Source organism: Microtus ochrogaster, chromosome 15, assembly GCF_000317375.1.
Source record: "Microtus ochrogaster isolate Prairie Vole_2 chromosome 15, MicOch1.0, whole genome shotgun sequence".
Lineage (NCBI taxonomy): Eukaryota > Metazoa > Chordata > Mammalia > Rodentia > Cricetidae > Microtus > Microtus ochrogaster.
Genome location: NC_022017.1, coordinates 2,185,262 through 2,206,566, shown reverse-complemented (window position 1 = coordinate 2,206,566; position 21,305 = coordinate 2,185,262). Strand labels below are relative to the sequence as shown.

The 21,305-nt window shown below is 51.4% G+C and overlaps 2 protein-coding genes across 5 annotated transcripts in view; one reads left to right on the top strand and one right to left on the bottom strand.

The window, feature by feature from the left end:
* Tns2 (tensin 2) overlaps nt 1-6,105 on the top strand; it is a 15,786-nt gene extending 9,681 nt beyond the window's left edge. For all 4 annotated transcript variants that reach the window (XM_005353830.3, XM_026782631.1, XM_005353831.3 and 1 more), the window contains 12 exons: nt 222-1,433; nt 1,633-1,771; nt 1,861-2,414; nt 2,518-2,607; nt 2,865-2,990; nt 3,168-3,260; nt 3,372-3,449; nt 3,586-3,663; nt 3,990-4,158; nt 5,248-5,316; nt 5,428-5,457; nt 5,556-6,105. In XM_005353830.3, the coding sequence (XP_005353887.1) occupies nt 222-1,433; nt 1,633-1,771; nt 1,861-2,414; nt 2,518-2,607; nt 2,865-2,990; nt 3,168-3,260; nt 3,372-3,449; nt 3,586-3,663; nt 3,990-4,158; nt 5,248-5,316; nt 5,428-5,457; nt 5,556-5,694 (2,777 nt within the window). In that variant the 3' untranslated portion in view covers nt 5,695-6,105. The remainder of the gene's footprint in view (nt 1-221; nt 1,434-1,632; nt 1,772-1,860; nt 2,415-2,517; nt 2,608-2,864; nt 2,991-3,167; nt 3,261-3,371; nt 3,450-3,585; nt 3,664-3,989; nt 4,159-5,247; nt 5,317-5,427; nt 5,458-5,555) is intronic.
* Nucleotides 6,106-6,286: 181 nt separating this feature from the next.
* The window catches only part of Spryd3 (SPRY domain containing 3), an 18,274-nt gene continuing 3,255 nt past the window's right edge, over nt 6,287-21,305 (bottom strand). The window contains exons 3-11 of the mRNA XM_005353829.3: nt 20,148-20,223; nt 18,739-18,863; nt 18,351-18,486; nt 16,876-17,061; nt 8,952-9,101; nt 8,562-8,619; nt 7,985-8,104; nt 7,733-7,902; nt 6,287-7,450 (exon numbers count right to left, since the gene is read on the bottom strand). Coding sequence (XP_005353886.1) covers nt 7,316-7,450; nt 7,733-7,902; nt 7,985-8,104; nt 8,562-8,619; nt 8,952-9,101; nt 16,876-17,061; nt 18,351-18,486; nt 18,739-18,863; nt 20,148-20,223 — 1,156 coding nt within the window. The 3' untranslated portion in view covers nt 6,287-7,315. The remainder of the gene's footprint in view (nt 7,451-7,732; nt 7,903-7,984; nt 8,105-8,561; nt 8,620-8,951; nt 9,102-16,875; nt 17,062-18,350; nt 18,487-18,738; nt 18,864-20,147; nt 20,224-21,305) is intronic.

Genomic DNA, 21,305 nt, shown 5'->3' with positions numbered 1-21,305 from the left:
GAGGAGGACAGTGGGGAGGAGGACAGTGGGGATGGGGTGTGGGGTGGACAGTGGGGATGGGGTGTGGGGTGGACAGTGGGGATAGTGGGGATGGGGTGTGGGGTGGACAGTGGGGATGGGGTATGGGTGGTGGGCTGGCGGAGATATAGCTTTGTGGTTTGTGGGGAGAGGCACACTAAGGTGTTAGTGATGTCCCCACTCCCAAATTCTTCCCCACTCAGGCTCCTTGGCCCACACGAGGGGCCCCCTGGATGGCAGTCCTTATGCCCAGGTGCAGCGGGTCCCCCGTCAGACTCCACCGGCACCTTCTCCAGAGCTTCCCCCGCCCCCCATGCTCTCTGTCAGCAGCGACTCCGGCCACTCGTCCACACTCACCACAGAACCCACAGCAGAATCCCCTGGCAGACCACCCCCAACCGCTGCTGAACGTCAGGAGCTGGATCGTCTGCTGGGAGGCTGTGGAGTGGCCAGTGGGGGCCGTGGATCTGGGCGTGAGACAGCTATCCTAGATGATGAAGAGCAGCCCTCTGTGGGTGGGGGCCTGCACCTTGGGATGTATCCAAGTCACAGGCCTGGCCTCAGCCGCCACTGCTCCTGCCGGCAGGGCTACCGGGAGCCCTGTGCAGTCCCCAATGGGGGTTACTACCGGCCGGAGGGAACCCTGGAGAGACGACGGCCCTATGGAGGCTATGAGGGACACCCCCAGGGCTACACGGAAAGCTCTATGGAGAAGAGGCGCCTCTGCAGGTCACTGTCAGAAGGGCCATACCCCTACGCATCTGAGCTAGGGAAACCAGCCAGTGGAGACTTTGGCTACCGCTCAGCAGGTTACCGGGAGGTGGTGATCCTGGAGGACCCTGCGGTGCCTGCCTTATGCTCATGCCCAGCCTGTGAGGAGAAGCTGGCCCTGCCCACAGCAGCCCTGTATGGACTGCGACTAGAGAGGGAGGCTGGAGAGGGGTGGGCCAGCGAAGCAGGCAAGCCTCTCCTGCATCCAGTGAGGCCCGGACACCCATTGCCTCTGCTGGTGCCTGCCTGTGGGCATCACCATGCCCCCATGCCTGACTATAGCTGCCTGAAGCCACCCAAGGTGGGCGAGGAAGGGCATGAGGGCTGCTCTTATGCCATATGCCCTGAAGGCAGGTATGGGCATCCGGGGTACCCTGCCCTGGTAACCTATGGCTATGGAGGAGCAGTTCCCAGTTACTGCCCAGCATATGGCCGGGTACCTCACAGTTGTGGATCCCCAGGTGAGAGCAGAGGGTACCCTAGCCCTGGTGCTCACTCACCACGGGCTGGTTCTGTGTCCCCGGGGAGTCCACCCTACCTGCAATCCAGGAAGCTGGGTTATGAGATTCCTGCAGAGGATGGAAGGGACAAGTACCCACTGCCTGGGCACCTGGCCTCCACAGGAGGACCCTTGGCATCTACAGGTGAGGACAGGAGAGTGGGAGTGTCCAGGGCAGAGGAGGGTTCCAAATGCTGCTGTGGGTGCCGTGGGCGGGGGGAGGGGCTGGGAGTGTCCAGGGCAGAGGAGGGTTCCAAATGCTGCTGTGGGTGCCGTGGGCGGGAGGGAACTGAGCCAGACAGAAGAGCAAGCTCCTGTTCACAGAGCCCCTCTCCCCATCTCAGAGTCACCTGAGCTGTCCTGGAGGGATGGCTCCACTGGGCACAGCACGCTGCCTCGGTCTCCCCAGTGCACTGCCTCTTCAGAGCTGTCTGGTCCCTCCACGCCCCTGCACACCAGCAGCCCAGTCCAGGGCAAAGAAAGGTACACAGAGGACCAAGGCTACCTGGGCACTTTGTCTGGTGTCGGCAGCCAAGGCAGGGGCTGTCTGACCATCTACATTTCCCCTGCAGCACCCGACAGCAAGACACCAGGTCTTCCTCCTTGGCACCAACTAAGAGACTGGGTCCTGGCGAGGCCTTGCCCCCAGTTGTACAGGGAGGCACGGAAAAGGCTCCTGAGCTGCTGGCTAGCAGCAAGCCTGAGCCACCAGACCTTAGCCCTTTCTCCCAGACCTCCCCACCTAGCTCACCCAATGGCTGGCCTCAGGAAAGGAGCCCAGGGAGTCATCCCAACAGTGCCAGTCCTCGGGGCCCCGTGCCAACCACCCTACCTGGACTCCACCATGCTCCCTGGCGGGGGCCCCCAGACAGCCCCGATGGCTCCCCCCTTACTCCTGTGCCTACCCAAATGCCCTGGCTTGTGGCCAGCCCAGAACCACCCCAGAGCTCACCCACCCCTGCCTTCCCATTGGCTGCCTCCTATGATGCCAGTGGGCCCACTCAACCACCACTGCCTGAGAAACAACATCTGCCTGGTTCGGGGCAACAGCCATCACCACCAGCCAGAGGCGCCAATCAACACGTCACCTTTGCACCTCCTCTCCCAGATGTCACTCAGCCCCCAGGTATAGGGGGTTGTAGGACAACTGGATGTCCTTTAAAGAACTCCACCTCCCAGAGAGACCGTGGGGACCCCTGGGGTTCAAACTCAATCCCTCCCTCTCCTAGAGCACCCTTTACAAGAGAACCAAACCAATGTCAAGTTCGTCCAGGACACATCCAAGTTCTGGTACAAGCCGCACCTGTCCCGTGACCAAGGTACAAAGTCAGAAAAGGTAGTGGGCCCACCCCACCTCCAAGGCCTGTCTTGGCTGTAAGTCTCATCCTGCTGGTTCCCTCTGTCTAAGCTCATAGCGGAGTTGCTCACCGGTGACTCAGCTTTGGCCTCAGACTAGCTGTCCAAAGCCCTATGACTTTGGAACTCCAGGTCCCAGAGTTCCGCCATTCACACAGACTTGGGAGCCTGCTAGTGGGGCTGTGCAGGCTGCCAGCCAACTCCAACTTTTGCCCTGCAGCCATCGCCCTGCTCAAAGACAAAGACCCTGGGGCTTTCCTGATCAGGGACAGCCATTCATTCCAAGGAGCCTATGGACTAGCCCTCAAGGTGGCTACACCCCCACCCAGCGCCCAGCCCTGGAAAGGTAGAGGATGCTCCAGCTGAGGGAGCAGGTGTGGCTAGGGGAGAAGCAGTAGAATCAAGCCTAGAGCGATGCACAGGACAGCTCCATGGAGGGAAGGGGCAAGGAAAGCCCACCAGGGAGCAACTGAGATCCTGGAATCCAGTAAAGCTTCACTTTTACACCCCTCCCTCCACTCAGGGGACCCCTCAGAGCAACTGGTTCGCCATTTTCTCATTGAGACTGGGCCCAAAGGAGTGAAGATCAAGGGTTGTCCTACTGAGCCCTATTTTGGTGAGTCTGAGAGGGCTCTAGGGGGTCAGTTAAAGGAGCGGCCTCAAGAGGGCAGTAGAGAAAGCCTGGCCATCCATGTGTCCTTCAGGATGTGTTTTCCTCCCCTTGCAGGCAGCCTCTCTGCCCTGGTCTCTCAACACTCCATCTCCCCCATCTCCCTGCCCTGCTGTCTGCGAATCCCCAGCAAAGGTGTGTGATGTCTCCTCAGCTCTCATCACCTCTACAGCCAAAAGGCCTCCCACCCCTTCCATTAGGGTAGCTAGGGGAGTAGTCCTCCAGCACCTACGAAAGCCTCTCCCTCTTGACCTTCCTTTGTGGCCCTCAGATCCTCTGGAAAAAGCCCCAGAGGCCCCAGTGCCTACGAACATGAGCACAGCAGCAGACCTCCTGCGGCAGGGAGCAGGTAAGAGACCTATCTTTCCTCCCTCCCCCTGGTGCTCAAGAGGACACTGTAGGCTCCATTGATAGGACAGTAGGAGGTAGACCCACAAAAGCGGAGGAGCCCCGTGTTGTCAGGAAGCAGGAAAGGGGTCATAAGCTAAGTTTCTGGGGTTCACAATACAGGAGTCACAGCTGCTGCAGATCCCTTGGCGTCAGTGTGTGGTTCTGTGCATCCAAACAGCACTGGCAGAGAAAAGCACAGGACGATGGGATGAGAAGCTAAACGGTAACGGAACCTGGTTCTGGCAAAGCCATGCTAGCTCATCAACCTACTTCCTCTCTCTTTAGCCTGCAGTGTGCTCTACCTGACCTCCGTGGAGACAGAATCACTGACTGGTCCTCAAGCTGTGGCCAAGGCCAGCTCTGCAGCTCTGAGCTGCAGCCCCAACCCAGTACCAGCCATTGTCCACTTCAAGGTCTCAGCTCAAGGCATCACACTGACAGACAACCAGAGAAAGTGAGCCTACAGTCCCAAGGAGGGAACTGGATTTTTTTTTAATTTTCATGTATGTGTGTGGCGTATGTGTACATACATGTCTGCATTGTGTATGAAGGCGCCAGTTGGATAATTAAGAATCTTTCTGGTCCCCAGTTGTGGTCACCATGACTTTAATCCCAGTATTCAGGAGGCAGAGGCAGGTGGATCTGAATTCAAGGCCAGCCTAGTCTATGGAGTGAATTCCAGGACAAGCAGGACTACACAAAAACCTTGAAAAAAAAAAAAAAAAAGAATCTTTTTGGGTCACTCTTCCACCTTATTGAAGCAAGGTCTCTCAAATCCAGAAGTCAAAGACACAGCTAGTCTTGCTAGCTAGCTCTCTGCTGGGACTCCGCCTCCACTTTCTGAGGCTGAACTGCGCGGTCCCAGGGACCCAAACTCAACTTCTAGCTTGTATGGCTACTCTATGACTTTAACCTCTGGGCTAACTCCCCAGCCCAGAAACCTGGATTTATTTCTCTCTAAAAACTAATTTATTGCCGGGCGGTGGTGGCGCACGCCTTTAATCCCAGCACTTGGGAGGCAGAGGCAGGCGGATCTCTGTGAGTTCGAGACCAGCCTGGTCTACAAGAGCTAGTTCCAGGACAGGCTCCAAAACCACAGAGAAACCCTGTCTCAAAAAACAAAAACAAAAAAAAAAAAACTAATTTATTTACTTTTGTTTTACGTGCACTGGTGTTTTGCCTGCATGCATGGTCTGTGTAAGGGTGTCAGATCCCCTGAATTGGAGTTACGGACAGTTGTGAGCTGCATGTGGGTGCTGGGAATTGAACCTGGGTCCCCTGGAAGAGCAGACAGTGCTCTTAACCTCTGAGCCGTCTCTACATCTTTGAAACCTAGATCTCTTTTTCTTTTTTCCTCCTTGGTTTTTCAAGACAGAGTTTCTCTGTGTAGCCCTTACTGACCTGGAACTCACTATGTAGACCAGACTGGCTTTAAACTCACAGAGATCCTCCTGCCTCTGCCTTCTGAGTGCTGGGATTAAAGGCATGTGCCAGCACAGTGGCGAACCCTGCATTTCTGAGCCTCCCCAACCGCTCCTCACAGGCTCTTCTTTCGCCGCCATTACCCTGTGAACAGCATCACCTTCTCCAGTACTGACCCCCAGGACCGCAGGTGAGCCTTCCTTTGAGCCCTCCCCAGACTGTGGTCCTACTGCCTCAGGCCCGGCTCGTCCTTTAGGAGCTGTGCCCTGGGCTGTCCTCCTTCAGGGCTCTCTCTTTACAGATGGACCAACCCCGATGGAACCACCTCCAAGTGAGTCTCCCTGCCCTGGTAAACAAGCACCCCACACGGCCGGCATTATTCTCCTATGAAAGGGAGGCGAGGGCCCATGTGTGGCTTTGTCCCTGTAGGATCTTTGGTTTTGTGGCCAAGAAGCCAGGAAGTCCCTGGGAAAATGTGTGTCACCTCTTTGCGGAGCTTGACCCAGACCAACCAGCAAGTGCCATAGTCACCTTCATCACCAAAGTCCTGCTGGGCCAGAGAAAATGAAGGAAGCTGAAAGCTCGGAGCCCACATCAGCACTGCACTCTCCCAGCACCCACAGCTCTCACTGCCCTGGCCTGGACCCAGGCCCTAGGAGCCGGTGCCACCCTATCCAAGTGTAAGTGGCACCAGCCTGGGCCACTGTCCTTTTCTGCCCTTGCCTGCTGAGCTAAGTGAGTGGGCCTATGAGATGACCTGGCATGTGAGCAGATGGCAGAGGCAGGTGTGATGGGTGAAGAGGTAGCAATAGTGGAGGCCTGGTGGGGAATGACCCTGCCAGCTCCACCCAGCTGCAGGTCCCATCATGGAGGGAGGGAGAGAAGCGTGGGAACTTTCTGCCTCCCCTCTGAACAGAGACCAGAGTGGGATCAAATAAATAGAGGAAAAAAGAGAGTCTATTTTTGTGTAATAATAAAGAATTTCTATAAACTTTTGAGGAGTTGATTACTTCTTCATAGGAAGAAAACAATGCACATCTCCAAGAGACATCCCCTTGCTGGCCTGTGTACAAGAGATGCCTGGGGCCACCCACCCTCAGCTGCCAATACCGACTCGCCCTGGCCCTCTGACTTTCCAGAAAAAAGTTCCTTTCTGTGTGTCCTGATAAATATGGAAACTCCGTCTTTATTGGGTGTATAAACATTTCTGGTCTGTACATACATTTCATACATCATAGTGCAGGGCCGGAAGGAGGGGCAAAGTAGCCCCAGCAGCACAACAGCACGCCCCCCCAGTTCAACCCACTGTGCAAACTAAGACCAAGAGCCCCTGAAATGGGGGGAGAAGATGGGGTAGTTGGTTGCGGGGCAAGGGGTCTATGTAGACTCTAGAATCAAACACTGAAGCAAAAACAGTCAACTGGCACAAGCAGCAAGCTGGGCACAGGGTCGGGGAGTGAGCAAGGAAAGGGAGGTGAGGGGACAAGCTGTGGCCCTGAGCGACAGCCACAACGTAATACATGCCTAGTGCCTTAGCCCCATCTCGGGGAGCCAGGGCTAGCGGTGCCTTGGAAGAGTGCAGACAAGGAGAAGAAGCAAGGGCTACAGTCCCATGCCACCACACAGCCCCGCACTCACATGTAGTAAGGGTAGTCTGTGTGGGGGCAGGTAGGGAGCCAGGCTCAGGCTTTCTGTGGTGCTTGAGTGTGGGGGCGGAGTTGTCTCTCAATGGAGACCCTAGGTGTGACTTAGGACAGCAGCCGGTGAAAGGAGAGATGGCCAAGACAGACCCCCTAGCCCAGCCAGGGGGAGACAGCAGCAACTGGCTCACATGAGGGCACGGAATGAAAAGAGGTTTCAGGGGAACTATGGGTAAATAGGGACAGGCAGGCTGCCTCTACTTTACCCTCAGCCCAAACAGCAGGTAGGCTTACGCCTCCCAGTTTCCACAGGGTCCAGTGAGTAAAAGGAGATCTGGGTGCCCACTAACCAAAGCAAGGGGACATCAACACTGTTCTCTGCCCATTCCTATCACCAAAGGCTCAGGCCCAAGGACAGAAGGTCCAGCCTGACTGGGCCCTGAGCTGGTAGGGACAGGGTAATGTCCTCTCAGGGCCTACTGGTGAGCAAACCCTGGGAGAGACTGGAGGGAGGCTGCAGAAGGAGAAGGACAGATGTGCAGTGAAGCCTTAGCCACTTAAGGGGTGCAGGTCAACTTTCACCTTCTCCCCACAACTGAGCATTCCAATGGTTGGAAAGAAGCCTCCAGAAGGCACAACAGCATCCTTCTTCCCTATGATCTTGCCATTCCGGGTGAAGAAAACCTGGTGGTGGAGGCAGAGAGGAGAAGGTGGACACTGGTCTCTCCCCTGGGGATACTCAGGCATGAAGCCCAACTTTGGGAGTCTTTTGGGGTGATATGGGAAGCAACCACAAGAGGGCGGGTTGAGGCTGGAAAATAGGCTGGAACTATATAGCCTGGACTCTTAGAACTACTGTGAGCCTGGCAGCTCCAGACCTTGACTCCCCCTCCCACCTGCTCCCATGGGTCCTGTTTTCACTAGTGGTCTCCCCGGGACCCAGAGTGAGCCCAAACCCCTACTCACCACCACCTTCTTGCCCTCATGCTCCTGCTCTATCTCTTCTTCCTCTTCCTCCTCCTCTTCCTCCTCTTCCTCTTCACCTTCCTGGTGCAGGTACATGACATTTCGGACATTCCGGACAGCCCGGGCAGTTGGGGACAAGATTACTGTGTCACAACTGTCATCACTGTCCCCTAGGAGACAGGAAACATGAGCTCCTGTGGTACCTACCGCCCACTGCCCTGAGCAGTCTGGCTGCTGCCCAATTTCACTCACCCTCACTGTCCAGAATGTAGTCCCGGGGGAACATGATTCCACAGCCCATAATGTCCCCTTTGTAACAGCGTGGCCCAAAGGGGTCCCCCACACCACTGCCATGGAAGATCTTCCCATCATCTGTTGGAGGGGGAAAAGGACACATTGAAGGGGCTGACTCTACAATTCTCAGGGTGACAGAAAGGTCAGAGACAGGTGCATGAAGGACGCTAGGTTTTAAAAAAGAAAACAATGTCCATTTGATTGAACTGGTCAGAAGAAAGGACAGGGTCCTTAGGGTGGATGAGCAAGCTGGGAAGGGAGGGAGGGGAGTCCAGGCGCCAAAGCTCAGTATTCTCAGGAAACCCTACAGGAAATCTGAGCGATCTTCAGGAAGGGCACAGGGAGCCAAGTCAGAGGCCTGCAGTGTTCACTCTGGCCCAGTACTCCTTCCCTGTCCCCTGCCTCTGACTTTCAGGACTGAGAATAAAAATCAGATGAAAGGAAAGTCTGAGCAGCCTAGAAAAAGGAAAAGAGAAGCTACACGCGAGTCTGCAGAATGTGGGACCAGTGTCCCATCTCCCCAGCCTCCGCTCACCTGCATGGTACGCCACAGACCCTCTGCTCCAGCCAGGGTGCCTGTTCTTGGGATAATCCTACAGCAGGAAGACAAAAGGAAGTCTGTGACATCACCCATGATGAACAGGGACAGAAACAGAAGAGGCATCTGACTCAGCAACAACTCAAATGGGCTGGCAGTGGCAAGGAGGATAGAAAGGGGCTCAGTTTCAGGGCCAGACAAGGTGACACACTTAGGACACTGTCTTCTGTCACAAGGCCTGTCCTCTAAACAGACCCTTAGAACTACGCTCTGCCTCAGCTCACAACTTTCCTCTACAGGGCCCTGTCCAAGTTTCCAGCGTTTCCTGGCCCCATCCCAACAGCCCCAAACTGACCCCACAGAGAGAAAGACAGCACTTGCGCCCACCTTCCTGGCCAGCCCCAAGGCGATGTAGCATTTCTCTCCAGGGTCCACAATCTCCACCTCGAAGTAATGGCTACGGGTGCTGAGTGGGTGCCGGGCCTGAGCCAGCCCCACATCCACGATACTCTTTCCCTTCCCCAAATATTCCAGCAGCTGTGGAGTAAGAGCCAGAGGGCAGAGGTCAGGGGGATACTTTCCTGGACACTGGACCAGTTTTCTGAGTCTGACAGAATCCCCTGGCTAAATGAAAAGGGATTCTAAAGGCAAAGTGGACTCTGAATTCTAGGCAGGCAGAGGACAAGGATGGCAGAAACAGGTGGTTAGTGTGAGATGTGGGAAGCTCACTGGGGTCTTTAGGCTGGAACATCCATTCCTTGGACAACCCAAGCCTGCCTTCCTTCCTGGAAGAGGGAGGAGAGCAAGGAGTATGTAGGAGTTAGGAGCCAACCGCAGATACACGAGGGGAGGGGACAGGCTCAGAAGCCAATTCTGCACAGATGGGACTGACGCGGTTTCTCAAGACCTGTCCCACTTGGCCCTGAAATGAACACTACTTTCTGGAAGTAAGGTCAGGAAGGTGCTCAAAAGAGCCAAGAACCTAGAGATAACAACTCTACCCTTCCTTTTACATGGGCAAAGGTGAAAAAAACGGCAGGTACTCCAGTTCCCAACCCTCACTCAGGCTGGAGTTGGGTGTGAAGGTAGAAGGTGGATAAGACAGGTTCTGGGGCCCTTCAGTCCCTCATGGTCTTGCCTGCATACAACAGGGTAACAACCCCAATCTGGGAAGCTTTACCTATCAAATGTCATGGTAACAGTGGGGCTCAACCCCATCTCCTTTTACCTACCTAGCATCACCGAGGATTCCTTGATTCCCCCCCCCCTTTTTTTTTTTTAATTTTCGAGACAGGGTTTCTCCGTAGCTTTTGGTTCCTGTCCTGGAACTAGCTCTTGTAGACCAGTCTGGCCTCGAATTCACAGAGATCCACCTGCCTCTGCCTCCCAAGTGCTGGGATTAAAGGCGTGCGCCACCACTGCCCGGCCCTTGATTCCCTTTTAACTAACCTAACTGCCCCTCAAGACTTTCCTTCTACTCTCTAGAAAGTACATGCCCTGGGCCTCCTCCACTAATACCTAGCAAACCTGACGAAAATGGCCTCACCAGCCGGGCGGTGGTGGCACACGCCTTTAATCCCAGCACTTGGGAGGCAGAGGCAGGCGGATCTCTGTGAGTTCGAGACCAGCCTGGTCTACAAGCTCCAAAACCACAGAGAAACCCTGTCTCGAAAAACCAAAAAAAAAAAAAAAAAGAAAGAAAGAAAATGGCCTCACCACACTAACATCCTACACCACCCTGAAGGCCTGAGGGTGTCTCCCTACTCATCCCCCTTCAGAGTGGACAAGAAGATCTCACTCTGCTCACCTCCAGATCCTCCAAGTCTACCTCCTATACTCCAAAGACAAGTGAGGACAGATGGGGAAAAGCCAGAGGTGCATGGGAGCCGCAGGGCCACACCCAGACCTACCATGTATTCTGTCTGTAGCCATTAGAGTGTTCCCCGGCCTGGCTCTGCTCAGTATCTCTCCCTAGCCAGGAGAAGGGTCGTTTGGTGTCTATTAGCCTCATCTATCAAGCAGCCCATGATCCACTCTTTCCACCCAATGCTGCAGAGCTGGATCAGAGACCCCACAGCTGCCTTTGACCCATCCTATCCAACTGGCCTCTATGTTGGAAACAGGGTGTTCTCTAGTTCCATGGCCAAAAGGCAACTGATCCAGATCCTGATCCTTGGGAAAAACCCGCCCAACCATTCCCTCTGCCTAAGCCCACAGGAGGCTGCGGCTGCAGTTCTACTGACAGGGTGGGGATACTTCCTAAGGGCAAGAGGCCATAAGGATGACTGGCCTTGACATGGAACTTCACCCACACCCACAGTTCCTGAAGAGCACTGGGGCAGTCGCTGACATTCCAGCCCTGAGCAAGAGTGGAACCATCCATCCTATCTCAGGGCGGTCACCCCAAATCAGAGGTTGTTCTCCTGCTCCCAGCAAGTCCTCCTGAGCCTTCAGCATAGACAGCTTAGAGCAGGGAGTCACCTCCCTGGCAGATCTTTTCTGGGTACCATTTTGGGACTCTGAAGATTTGACTTCTAGAGCCTCGGTTGTCAGGATCTGTAGGTTTGGTCCTTCAGTCTATGCCTTGATTGCCTCTTAGCTTGAAAGATGAAGTTCAAACCCTACCTAGTATTACTATTACTTAGTTGCTACTAAGCTTGAACAACGTATATTCATTGTACATTCATATAAGAAAAAAAGCCTTGCCTGGCAGTGGTGGTGCATGCCTTTAATTCCAGCACTCAGAAGGCAGATCTCAGTGAGTTTGAGGACAGCCTGGTCTACATAGTGAGTTCCAGGACAGCCAGGACTACAACACAGAGAAACCCTGTCTTGAAAACACAGCAAAACAAAACCAAAAAGAAGAAAAGGAAAAAAAGCCTTAATGTCTTCATCAGTAAAATAGGGACAATACGACTTGTAGCTTCAAAAATAGTAGAGATAAGATGAAGTAATCAGGGCATCAATGGAGCCCGCCACAGCCAGTTAATGAAAACACACATTCTGTCAGGAAATGGGGACTGGGATAGTGTAACAACCAATCATAATGGACATGACCTCTCAGCCTATACCTCCCACTAGAGCAAAAAACAACCCTTAGGCCACCGAGGATGATATTAGTAGTACTGGGTATCAAACCCAGGACTGTGCACCATAGTCAAGAGTTCTACCCTGAGACAGCTCCAGCCCCAGTTATCCTGCTGTGCACCTTAGCTGGGGAGAGGGAACCCTCTCCATGACAGCCTCAAGCACACCACCCCCACTCATGCCCGTTACAGGGGCTGCAGACCACCGAGAGCTTAGCTGAAGCTACAGATCAGAATTCTGTCTACACTCTCTTCTCTTGTTGATTCCCACTCTCTCACTTCTGGCCAGCAGAGACTAGTTCTTCCCAACAGGAGCAAGCATGATGGGCCCAGAAGTAGCTGAAACAGGAATCAAGAACAAGCTCCCAGCCGGACGGTGGTGGCGCACGCCTTTAATCCCAGGCAGAGGCAGGCGGATCTCTGTGAGTTCGAGACCAGCCTGGTCTACAGAGCTAGTTCCAGGACAGGCTCCAAAGCCACAGAGAAACCCTGTCTCGAAAAACCAAAAAAAAAAAAAAAAAAAAAAAAAAAAAGCTCCCAGCTGGGCCTCAACACAGCCTCCTCTGGAGCTAGATCTAGGGAGGATCCTCTTCTTTTCTGTACCAAAGCTGCCACTGTAAGGAGCATGTGAGAACCGTGAACAGTAAACAAAGACAAGATTAGTCTAATGTACAGACAGCCAGCTCCTACAACCATCTCCAACATGACCTCACTTTGCTGGCCCTGGGGCAGCAGCAATCCTTCAACATCTTCAGCCCTCTAAGGCAAGGGAACCTAGGACTTCTTTAAAAGGAGGGAAAACTGAGGTTACAGACAATAGGGAAAGAACTCACCACTGCCCGGCAGAACTCACTCAAAAAGAGCTAGAACAGGAGCTAAAGAGAGGGCTCAGTGGTTAAAAGCACTTGCTGCTCTTCCAAAAGGCGAAGGTTAGGTTCCCAGCAACTACATACTGATTCATAACCATCTGTAACTACAGTTCCAGGGGATCCATGCCCTCTTGTGACCTCCAAAGGCAGCAGGCATACACATGGTACAAAGATATACATGCAGGCAAAACACCAAGGCAGGCAGGCAGGTTGATTGGAACTGTAGCTCAGGTGGCAGAATTTGCCTAGCATTCATCAAGTCCTGGGGTCAATCCCCAGCCACCATAGAGCAGGTGTGCTGATAACCCCAGCACTCAGGAGGTAAAAGCAGGAGGATTAGATCAAGGTCAGCTTCACTATATAGTGGTTCAAGGCCAGACGAGGTTAATGAGATGCTGCCTCTGGAAAGGAAGAAACAAGAAAGAGTACTGTCATCATCTGACCAACAGCATAGATGCAGTGTGCTGCAGAGTGCCGGCGAATGCCGTAGCTTGCTGTCAATGCCCAATAACTTGGGAGAAGATCAAAATTCAAAATCTTTTTCTCCCTTGTAGTACTAGGGATTAAATGAATTCAGGACTTCATGCACGTAAGACAAGTGTCTGACCACTGACCTACCTCAAAAATTCAAAATCTGAAGTACAGCCTGGTACAGTGACACACGCCTTTAATCCCAGCGTTCAGGAGACTGAAGCTGGAGGGTCCTTGTGAACTCAAAGCCACCCTGGTCTACTAGAGAGTTCCAGGCCAGACAAGGTCACAAAGTGAGGCCCTGTCTAAATAATAATAATAATAATAATAATAATAATAATAATAATAATAATAATAATATCTGAACTATGGCTTCTACTGAATGCACACAGTTCTCACATCACAATTGAAGAACCTTAAGTCAGGAGCTATCAGTATTAAACTGTCAAAAAGGACACAGGAATAGGTCAAGGAATGGCTATCTGGGCCTACTTTCCCTATTCACTGGCTAGTTGACAATTTGAGCGAGTCCCTTCACTTTTACTAGGACCGCTCTTCACAGAACAAGAGAATGTCTGAAAATGTGGGAAACATGCTGTGCTACCATAACCCTACCAGTAACTTGTGTCTGGATGTTAGACACTAACTGTCCTGCACATGAGGAAGTGTCCTCGGGCTGGTAAGACGGCTCAGCAGGGAAAGACACTAACCGGCAAGCCTGATGACCAAGTTGGGCCCCAGGACCCACATGGTGATAGAAGGAGAGGATTCCTATAAATTAGCTTTGATCTCCACACACATGCCATGTTATGTGCATGTGTGCACACACACAAATGAATGAATGTTAAAAAAATAACTTCCAACTGAAGTACCACTTATGTCCTTCTGAGAGAAACTTTAGATTAGGTCAAATTTGAGGCCTTCCCAAACCTCCTTGGTTCTGGGGCACCCTACTGGGACTACCCTCTAAGCCTGAAGAAGGCCTTGGGCCCAAGGGCAAGGAATGTGAAAAACAAGGGCAAAGAATGAAAACGTAGTCTAGTCATCTTTAAAGGAATGAACTCTCCTTCCAGGTCAACACAGCTCTGATTAGAAATACAGTAGATGGTACAAAAGAATAGAAGACAAAAGAAACCGGGCACGTTATCCTCATTTGAAAGATGGGACAGTCGGCAAACCTAAAAGGACATATGTCCTTCACTCATTCCTAGGGCTGAAGAGACGGCTAAGGGGGTAAGCGCACTTGCTGCCAAGCCTGACCAACAAACTTCAACTCCTAGAACACACATGACAGAGGGAGAGACCCATCAATATTTGTCTTCTGACCTCCACATGCACACATACACACACACACAATAAATTAAATAATAAATGAGTAAAAGATACACCAAAGAAATAGAGAGAGAAAGAGACTGACTCAGCCAGGCCTGGCAGCTCGCGTCAGTAACCTCAGTACTCAGGAGGCTGAGGTAGGAAGATTACCAAAAATTTAAGGCTAGCCTGAGTTCCAGGGCAGACTGACAGTATGAGACTGACTAAAAACAGACAGACAGCCGGGCGATGGTGGCGCACGCCTTTAATCCCAGCACTCGGGAGGCAGAGGCAGGTGGATCTCTGTGAGTTCGAGACCAGCCTGGTCTACAGAGCTAGTTCCAGGACAGGCTCCAAAGCCACAGAGAAACCCTGTCTCGAAAAACCAAAAACAGACAGACAGACAGACAGACAGACAGACAGCTGCCTGAGTCCACTGCAGGGGAGCCTATGCTCATGGTGCAGTGAACTTACCCTGCCAGCAGTCCTAAGCTGAGGTGTGGGGCCTTAAAGACAGACAAACTCTAAAGCTACACTTAAGAGAAAAAGTTCCTGAGTGGACTGAGGGCGCTGAGGGAAGACGGAAGAAAGACTATTTATAATGCCCACAGGATTCCCCCTCAATTAGAAAAGATGCCTGGGAGGGGCTGGGAATGGAGTGGAGACAGGTCCAGGCAGAGGAAGGATGCCAGGAAAACATTGGAGGAGAGGTCACAGATGAGAGCTGGAACATGGCCCTGGCTCAGGCCCAAGTCCAACTCTGTGGGTGTTGTTAAAATGATGGCAGAAGGGGAAACAAGGAAGCGATGAGTCGAGGATGAGCATCTGAGGCCTTGGCTCACAAACACCTCAGCCCTCACACCCGGGCCAGAGGGAAGCAGGGCATCAGAGCAGCAGGAGGGTGCACATGTTCTCTGAGGTCAGTTTACCTTGCGCTCCACAAGGAAAGGCCTTGCTCATAACCCATTTCTGTCCCCCACTACTTCCGTTTTCCTCTCACAGGACAATTTGAAAAAAGCCTGCGTTGAGGTGAGAAGGCCAAAGGCCAGGCTGGGAGCGGGAAGGCAGCGGGAGAAGAATTTTAAGTGGGAGGATTGAGCATCTCACAAGAGGTCAATTAGACTCCTGACTCGTATCTATTCACTCCCAACACAGCAAGAGGCACAGAGGGCAGGCAGCAAGACAGCCCAGGAAAGCTCAAGCCCCAGAGAGGCAACTGCAGGTCTGAAGAGAGGGGCTTGAAAGCTGGGAGGCTCCAGGTCCTCCCTGACATCTTCCATCTGTCTTGTCATCTTCTACAAAAAACAAAGAAGAGATTAACACTTAAGTTTATTCAAGATCCCCAAAACTGGGCCTGTATGCAGGCCTGTAATCCCCACTTCTTGGAAGGTGGAGGTATGTAAATTCGAAGTTCAAGACCTGCCTGGGTTAAAGATTGAGTTCAGATATCAGCCAGGGCAGCTTAGTTAAGACCTTATCCCCCCAAAATAATAAAAGACCTAGATACACATAGTTCACTGGGAAAGGACTTGTTTAGCATATGCAATGTTCTATGTTCAATAACCAGCACCACCACCACAACCAACAACAAAAACCCAACTGTTGTGGGACAATCTGTTTGCACACTGTGAAAATGTGTCTCTGTCAAGACATCTTCTGACTGGTCTAGTAAAGAGCTGAACAGTCAACAGCTAGGCAGGGGAGGATAGGCAGGACACTGCCAGGCAGAGATAAGAATTCTAGGAAGGAATCAAGAGAAGTGGAAATTCTCCAACAAGATGCAGGCATACAGTATGGAAGGAGAGGTAACGATCCACACGGCAGAACGTAGATTAATATAAATTTAAGTTTTAAGAGCTCATTGGGAACAAGTCTAAGCTAAGGCCAAGCTTTCATAATCAATAAGTTTCTGTGTCATTATTCAGGGGAGAAAATCTGACTAAATCCAATTCCTAGACTCTTCTCCCATATTTGTTCATCAGTTCTATGACTAGAGTTGAATCAAGCCAAAAGGGAAGAATAAGAAGTGGGCTTCCAAATCAGTTCTCAAACCCTGAAGAAAGAGAAACCTGCAAACCAGGTTATTCTGGGAATCAACAACCAATGTGAGCTCCCAAATGAAGGGAAAAGAAGGAAGGGAATGACACTCAGATCACATGTTTGGACTCCAAGAACCTTGCCAAGGCCTCAGGTTATTTTACCCAAACTTCCACTTTCCAAAGTTGCACAAAAGCCTCTCTACTAGGTGAGGCAGCACAGGACTGAGGCTCAAGAGGTCACAGCCTGTGGAAAGCAAATTCAAGGCCAAGTAACATTACTGAGGTATCTCAAGGAGAAGAAAAGAAAGAGCAAGGCAAAGTGACCTGCATTTAATCCCAGCACTCGGGAGGCAGAGGCAAGTGGATCTCTGTGAGTTCCAGGCCAGCCTGGTCTGCACAATGAGACCCTGTCTCAAAGAAAAAATGGTTGGAGATGACACTGTTCTTCCTCCTCATTCTAAGCAATGTCTAAGCATGGTATCGATGTCCACATGTGTTCTTCCCAGACCATTCACCCTCATTGCCTTTGACTTACGGTCCCACAGACTCTGACATCATGCAGCCGGCCCCATTCATCTTCATAACTGTCCACCATCATGACGCTGTCATCCTCACGGCCCAACTCAGCATTGAGATGCAGCCTCACCTCCTCACCCAGGGAATGCATACCAACTGCTGGGAAGAGCCCATCTGGGGACATGGGCATGATGGTGGAGCCCACCTGCAGCACAAGGAGAGAGGAGGAAGTTGCCATGTGATTCACTTTCCCACAGCTCATCCAGTTCTCAAAAGGGCACTTCCAAGATGATAAAACTAAGAATTATCACACACACACACACACACACACACACACACACACACACACACACACACACACACTCACAGACTGAAGAACAGAGGCCCAGGAGAGTTTAACATTTGGTAAGTGCTCCTTGCCAAGCAAGTTCCATGGAGCTAGAAGTCAAGCCTCAGTCTCTGGACTTGCTGCCAACTCTGCAAACACCTGCATGAGTGTCACAGCAGCACCTATGCCCACCTGCTAAGGCTGCAAAGGAAGCAACCTCTTGTCTGGCTTGAGAAGCAATCTTCCCCAGCGGTGTGGGAGTAGGGAAGGAGAGGGAAAGAGTTGTGTTTCTCTCTCTTACCAAAGCCACCACCTCTGAAGAGAAAAGGGTTCAGGGAGTGAAAGAAAGAAAATAAAACCAAAGTACATATTGCCCCAAATATTCAAACCAACCAGGCCCTACAGCTGACACAGCATAGGTTTCCTGGAACTGGAGGTACAGACAGCTGCAAACTGCCATGTGGGGACTTAAAATTGAACCTGGGTCCTCTGGAAGAGCAGTCAGTGCTCTTAACCACTGAGCCATCTCTTCAGCCCTGCTTTTTACAGTTTTATTGAGAATTTCATACATGCATATTATGAGGTTTGATCAAATCCACCCCCCATTCTCTCCCCTCCCTCCCCCACAACCAGGTATCCCTCCTAACTTCCTGTACTATTTTTTTTTAAACCCACTGAGTCAACTTAGTGTTGCCTATATATGCAAGGATGTAGAGTTGTCTTCTGGAACATGAGTAGCTTCCCAGGGCCACATCCCTAAAGAAAACATTTTTAAAGATAGTGCCTCAAGTAACCCAAACTGTCCTTGAACTCGCTACACAGCAAGAATGACTTGGAACTCCTGATTCTCAGAGACTCCATTTCCTGAGTGCCCCAGGCACCCTGTTTCGATGCTGGGAACTGAACCCAGAGCCTCAGGCATGCTAGGCAAACACACTACCACGTTAGCTACATTCACAAACTCTTCCTTCCTCCAAATCCTGTATTTCTCCCCATGCTGGTTGTAGCTACTTGCCCCTCTAAGCCAAGGACCTGGATCATGTCCCAGCTGCCCAGGGCAGGGAAGAGGTGACAGGGAACAAAGCCACCAGACTCTCCATGGTCGCGCTCACAGATCCTCAGGCAGAGACAAGCCACTGAGCCCTCTCAGACGGTTTCCCACTCACCCGTTTCCCATTCTTGGTGAAGAAGATCTGGGCAGTCTGCACATCAAAGGACACAGGCTCAATGCCACAGCCAATCCGGTCCCCAGAATTGCACTTTGAGCCAAACTGGCGCCCCTTGGCTCGGCCATTGTATAGCCTATGGAGAGAGTGGCACAAGACAGAACTGTAGTACCTGCTTCTACTCCACAACACCTTCTTCACTCTTGATGGCATCCACCTGTGTCCTGGTATTCGTGTCACCCTCTCTCACCCACACACCCACAAGTGTGCCTTACCTACTTAAGATTATGAAAAAACCCAAGATAGGAAGTAGTGGAGAAACCACTCAGAGGCAGGGCAGCTCATCCTCCACATCTAGACTTCAACTTCACAGCAAAGAACCACTCACTTGCCATCATCAGCATGGTAGGCTACGGAGTCGGGCAACCAGCCAGGCTGGTGATCCAAGCTGTAGTACTGAGGGACCAGCCCCACAGCAATGGTGCCCCGAACACCGCTGTCCACAATGGATACCTGAAGGGAAGCAAGAACAGTTCCCAGTGACAGACAACTGAACGAACTTCAGGGCTCAGAGAGACCCGGGGGTGAGAGGACAGGATCTGCATGAGAGAGCAGGGAAAGGCAGGGCCTCTTTCCTGTGATTATTTAGACAACCATTCTTGAGCCTTGGCTGGGCATGATGGCTTACACCCTTAATCCCAGCACTCCAGAGGCAGAGACAGGTGATAGTTCCAGGACAGTCTAGTGTACACGGAGAGACAGAGAGTTTCAGGCCAACATAGGGAGATCCTGTCTCAAAAAAAAAAAAGGGAAAAAAAAAAGTAGGGGTGGAGCTGGAGAGCTGGCTCATCAGTTTTAAAGTCCATACTGATCAGAGTTTGGCCCCCATGATCCACATCAGGTGGTTCACAATCACCAGTAACCCCAGGTCTTTGCCAATCTGACACTTCTAACTTCTAGCCTCTGTGGGCACTGACTACATTCACATGCACGCACCCACACATGGGCATTTATAATAATTATAACAACAACAACAACAACAACAACAACAACAATAATAATAATAATAAAGTTAGGCATAGGATCAATTCTGGGCTTCTATTAGGGCAGCAGTTCTTAACCTGTGGGTCTTGACCTCTTAGGGGTCAAGTGACTCACTGGGGTCACCAAAGAGCAATGGAAAACACAGATATTCATATTACAATTCATAACAGTAGCAAAATTACAATTATAAAGTAGCAATGAAAATAATTTTATGGGGCTGGAGAGATGGCTCAGCGGTTAAGAGCACTGCCTGCTCTTCCAAAAGTCCTGAGTTCAATTCCCAGCAACCACATGGTGGCTCAAAACCATCTGTAATGAGATCTGGCGCCCTCTTCTGGCCTGCAGGCATACAGGGAGGCAGACTGTTGTATACGTAATAAATAAAATCATTAAAAAAAAAAGAAAATAATTTTATGGTTGGGGGCCACCACATCATGAGGAAATGTAATAAAGGGTCGCAGCATTGGGATGATTGAGAACCACTAAACTAGGAAAGTGAGACACGGGCGGGTCAAAGTCTACGTAGGCCAGGGAGAACACAAGGGCAAGGGAGGTGACACCCAAGGCACCTGTCTCTCAGACCACGAGTCAGGCTGTCCTTCACCCTTCTCCCAAAGGAACATTGATGGAAAATTTAAAAGGCCAGGTCATAAATCCAGAAGAGGTCCTTGGAACATGACGTATTCACTCCACATCAGCAACCCCATCACCACACCCCGGTTCCCCAGCTTTGCCCATCTACTGCTTGATCACCTCAAAATAATTGCTGTCCTTGGTCAGGGGTCGAGATGCCACATAGCAGCCAACTTCACCAGAATTTCCATGGTAACTAAAGGAATACAGAAAAATTCTATGAGCAGGCAAGCCCAACCTTGTGAAACACAGAGAACTCACAACAGACTTTAGAAAATCGGCACATAGCCAGGCATGGTGGTATATACCTTTAATCCCAGCACTTGGGAGGCTGCATGAGGAGAAGTTCTGAGTTTGGGGCCAATCTGGTCTATAGAGTAAGGTCTAGGGCAGCAAGACTATACAGAGAAACCATGTTTTGGAAAAGAAAGATGGGGGGTAGGAAGGAAGGAAGGACAGAGAGAGGGAGGGAGGGAGGGAAGGACTGTGTGTGCACATACACAAGGTACTTAAGGTCACTAACCCTTCCCACTACTCCTAGCCAGGGTTCAACCCACACTAGATCTAGTTTCTTCATTTTCAGGAGGTAAAAATGTACAGCCTTCCTTAATTGTACTTTAGGGGTCCCACAGTCTTGTCTAACCTCAGTCCCTTCCTCTTGTTGCAACTTCAGCCTTGCCTTCAGCCCTGTCCTCAGAGGAACCAGAGAACAACTGATTTCCTGCCTCTGTCAAAGGACTTCAGACTGGAAGAGTCTCTCCGTCCTTATATTTCAGCTTTCTTTCCCTCAGGCTAAATAATGCTACTTCCTTCTCCCTTTAGATGACAACTGTCCAACAGGCAGGAAGGAGTCAGGGTATGTTTAAGACAAATGAGAGAAAAATACAAACCAAAGTGCTGGAGTCACAGAGTGGGTGACTGTGCCCCTATAGAACTGGCGCTCCCCAGCCACTCCCTGTGGAACCAGTCTCTGAAATGTAGGCAGAAGGGGACTCTGACACCTGCCATGGGAACTTCCCAATCAGAACATGTCCCTGACAGAGCAGAAGACAGTGAGCCAAGACAGCTGAGGTGGCATGTGCCTGTAACCCCAGCTTTTGGAAAACTAGTCTTAGGGCAGCCTGCCTGTCACAAAAACAAAACAAAACATAGACCCACTGGTGAGATGCTCAGTGGTCCCACCTGATCTGAAAACATAGACTGGTGAGATGCTCAGTGGTCCCACCTGGTCTGAAAACATAGACTGGTGAGATGCTCAGTGGTCCCACCTGGTCTGAA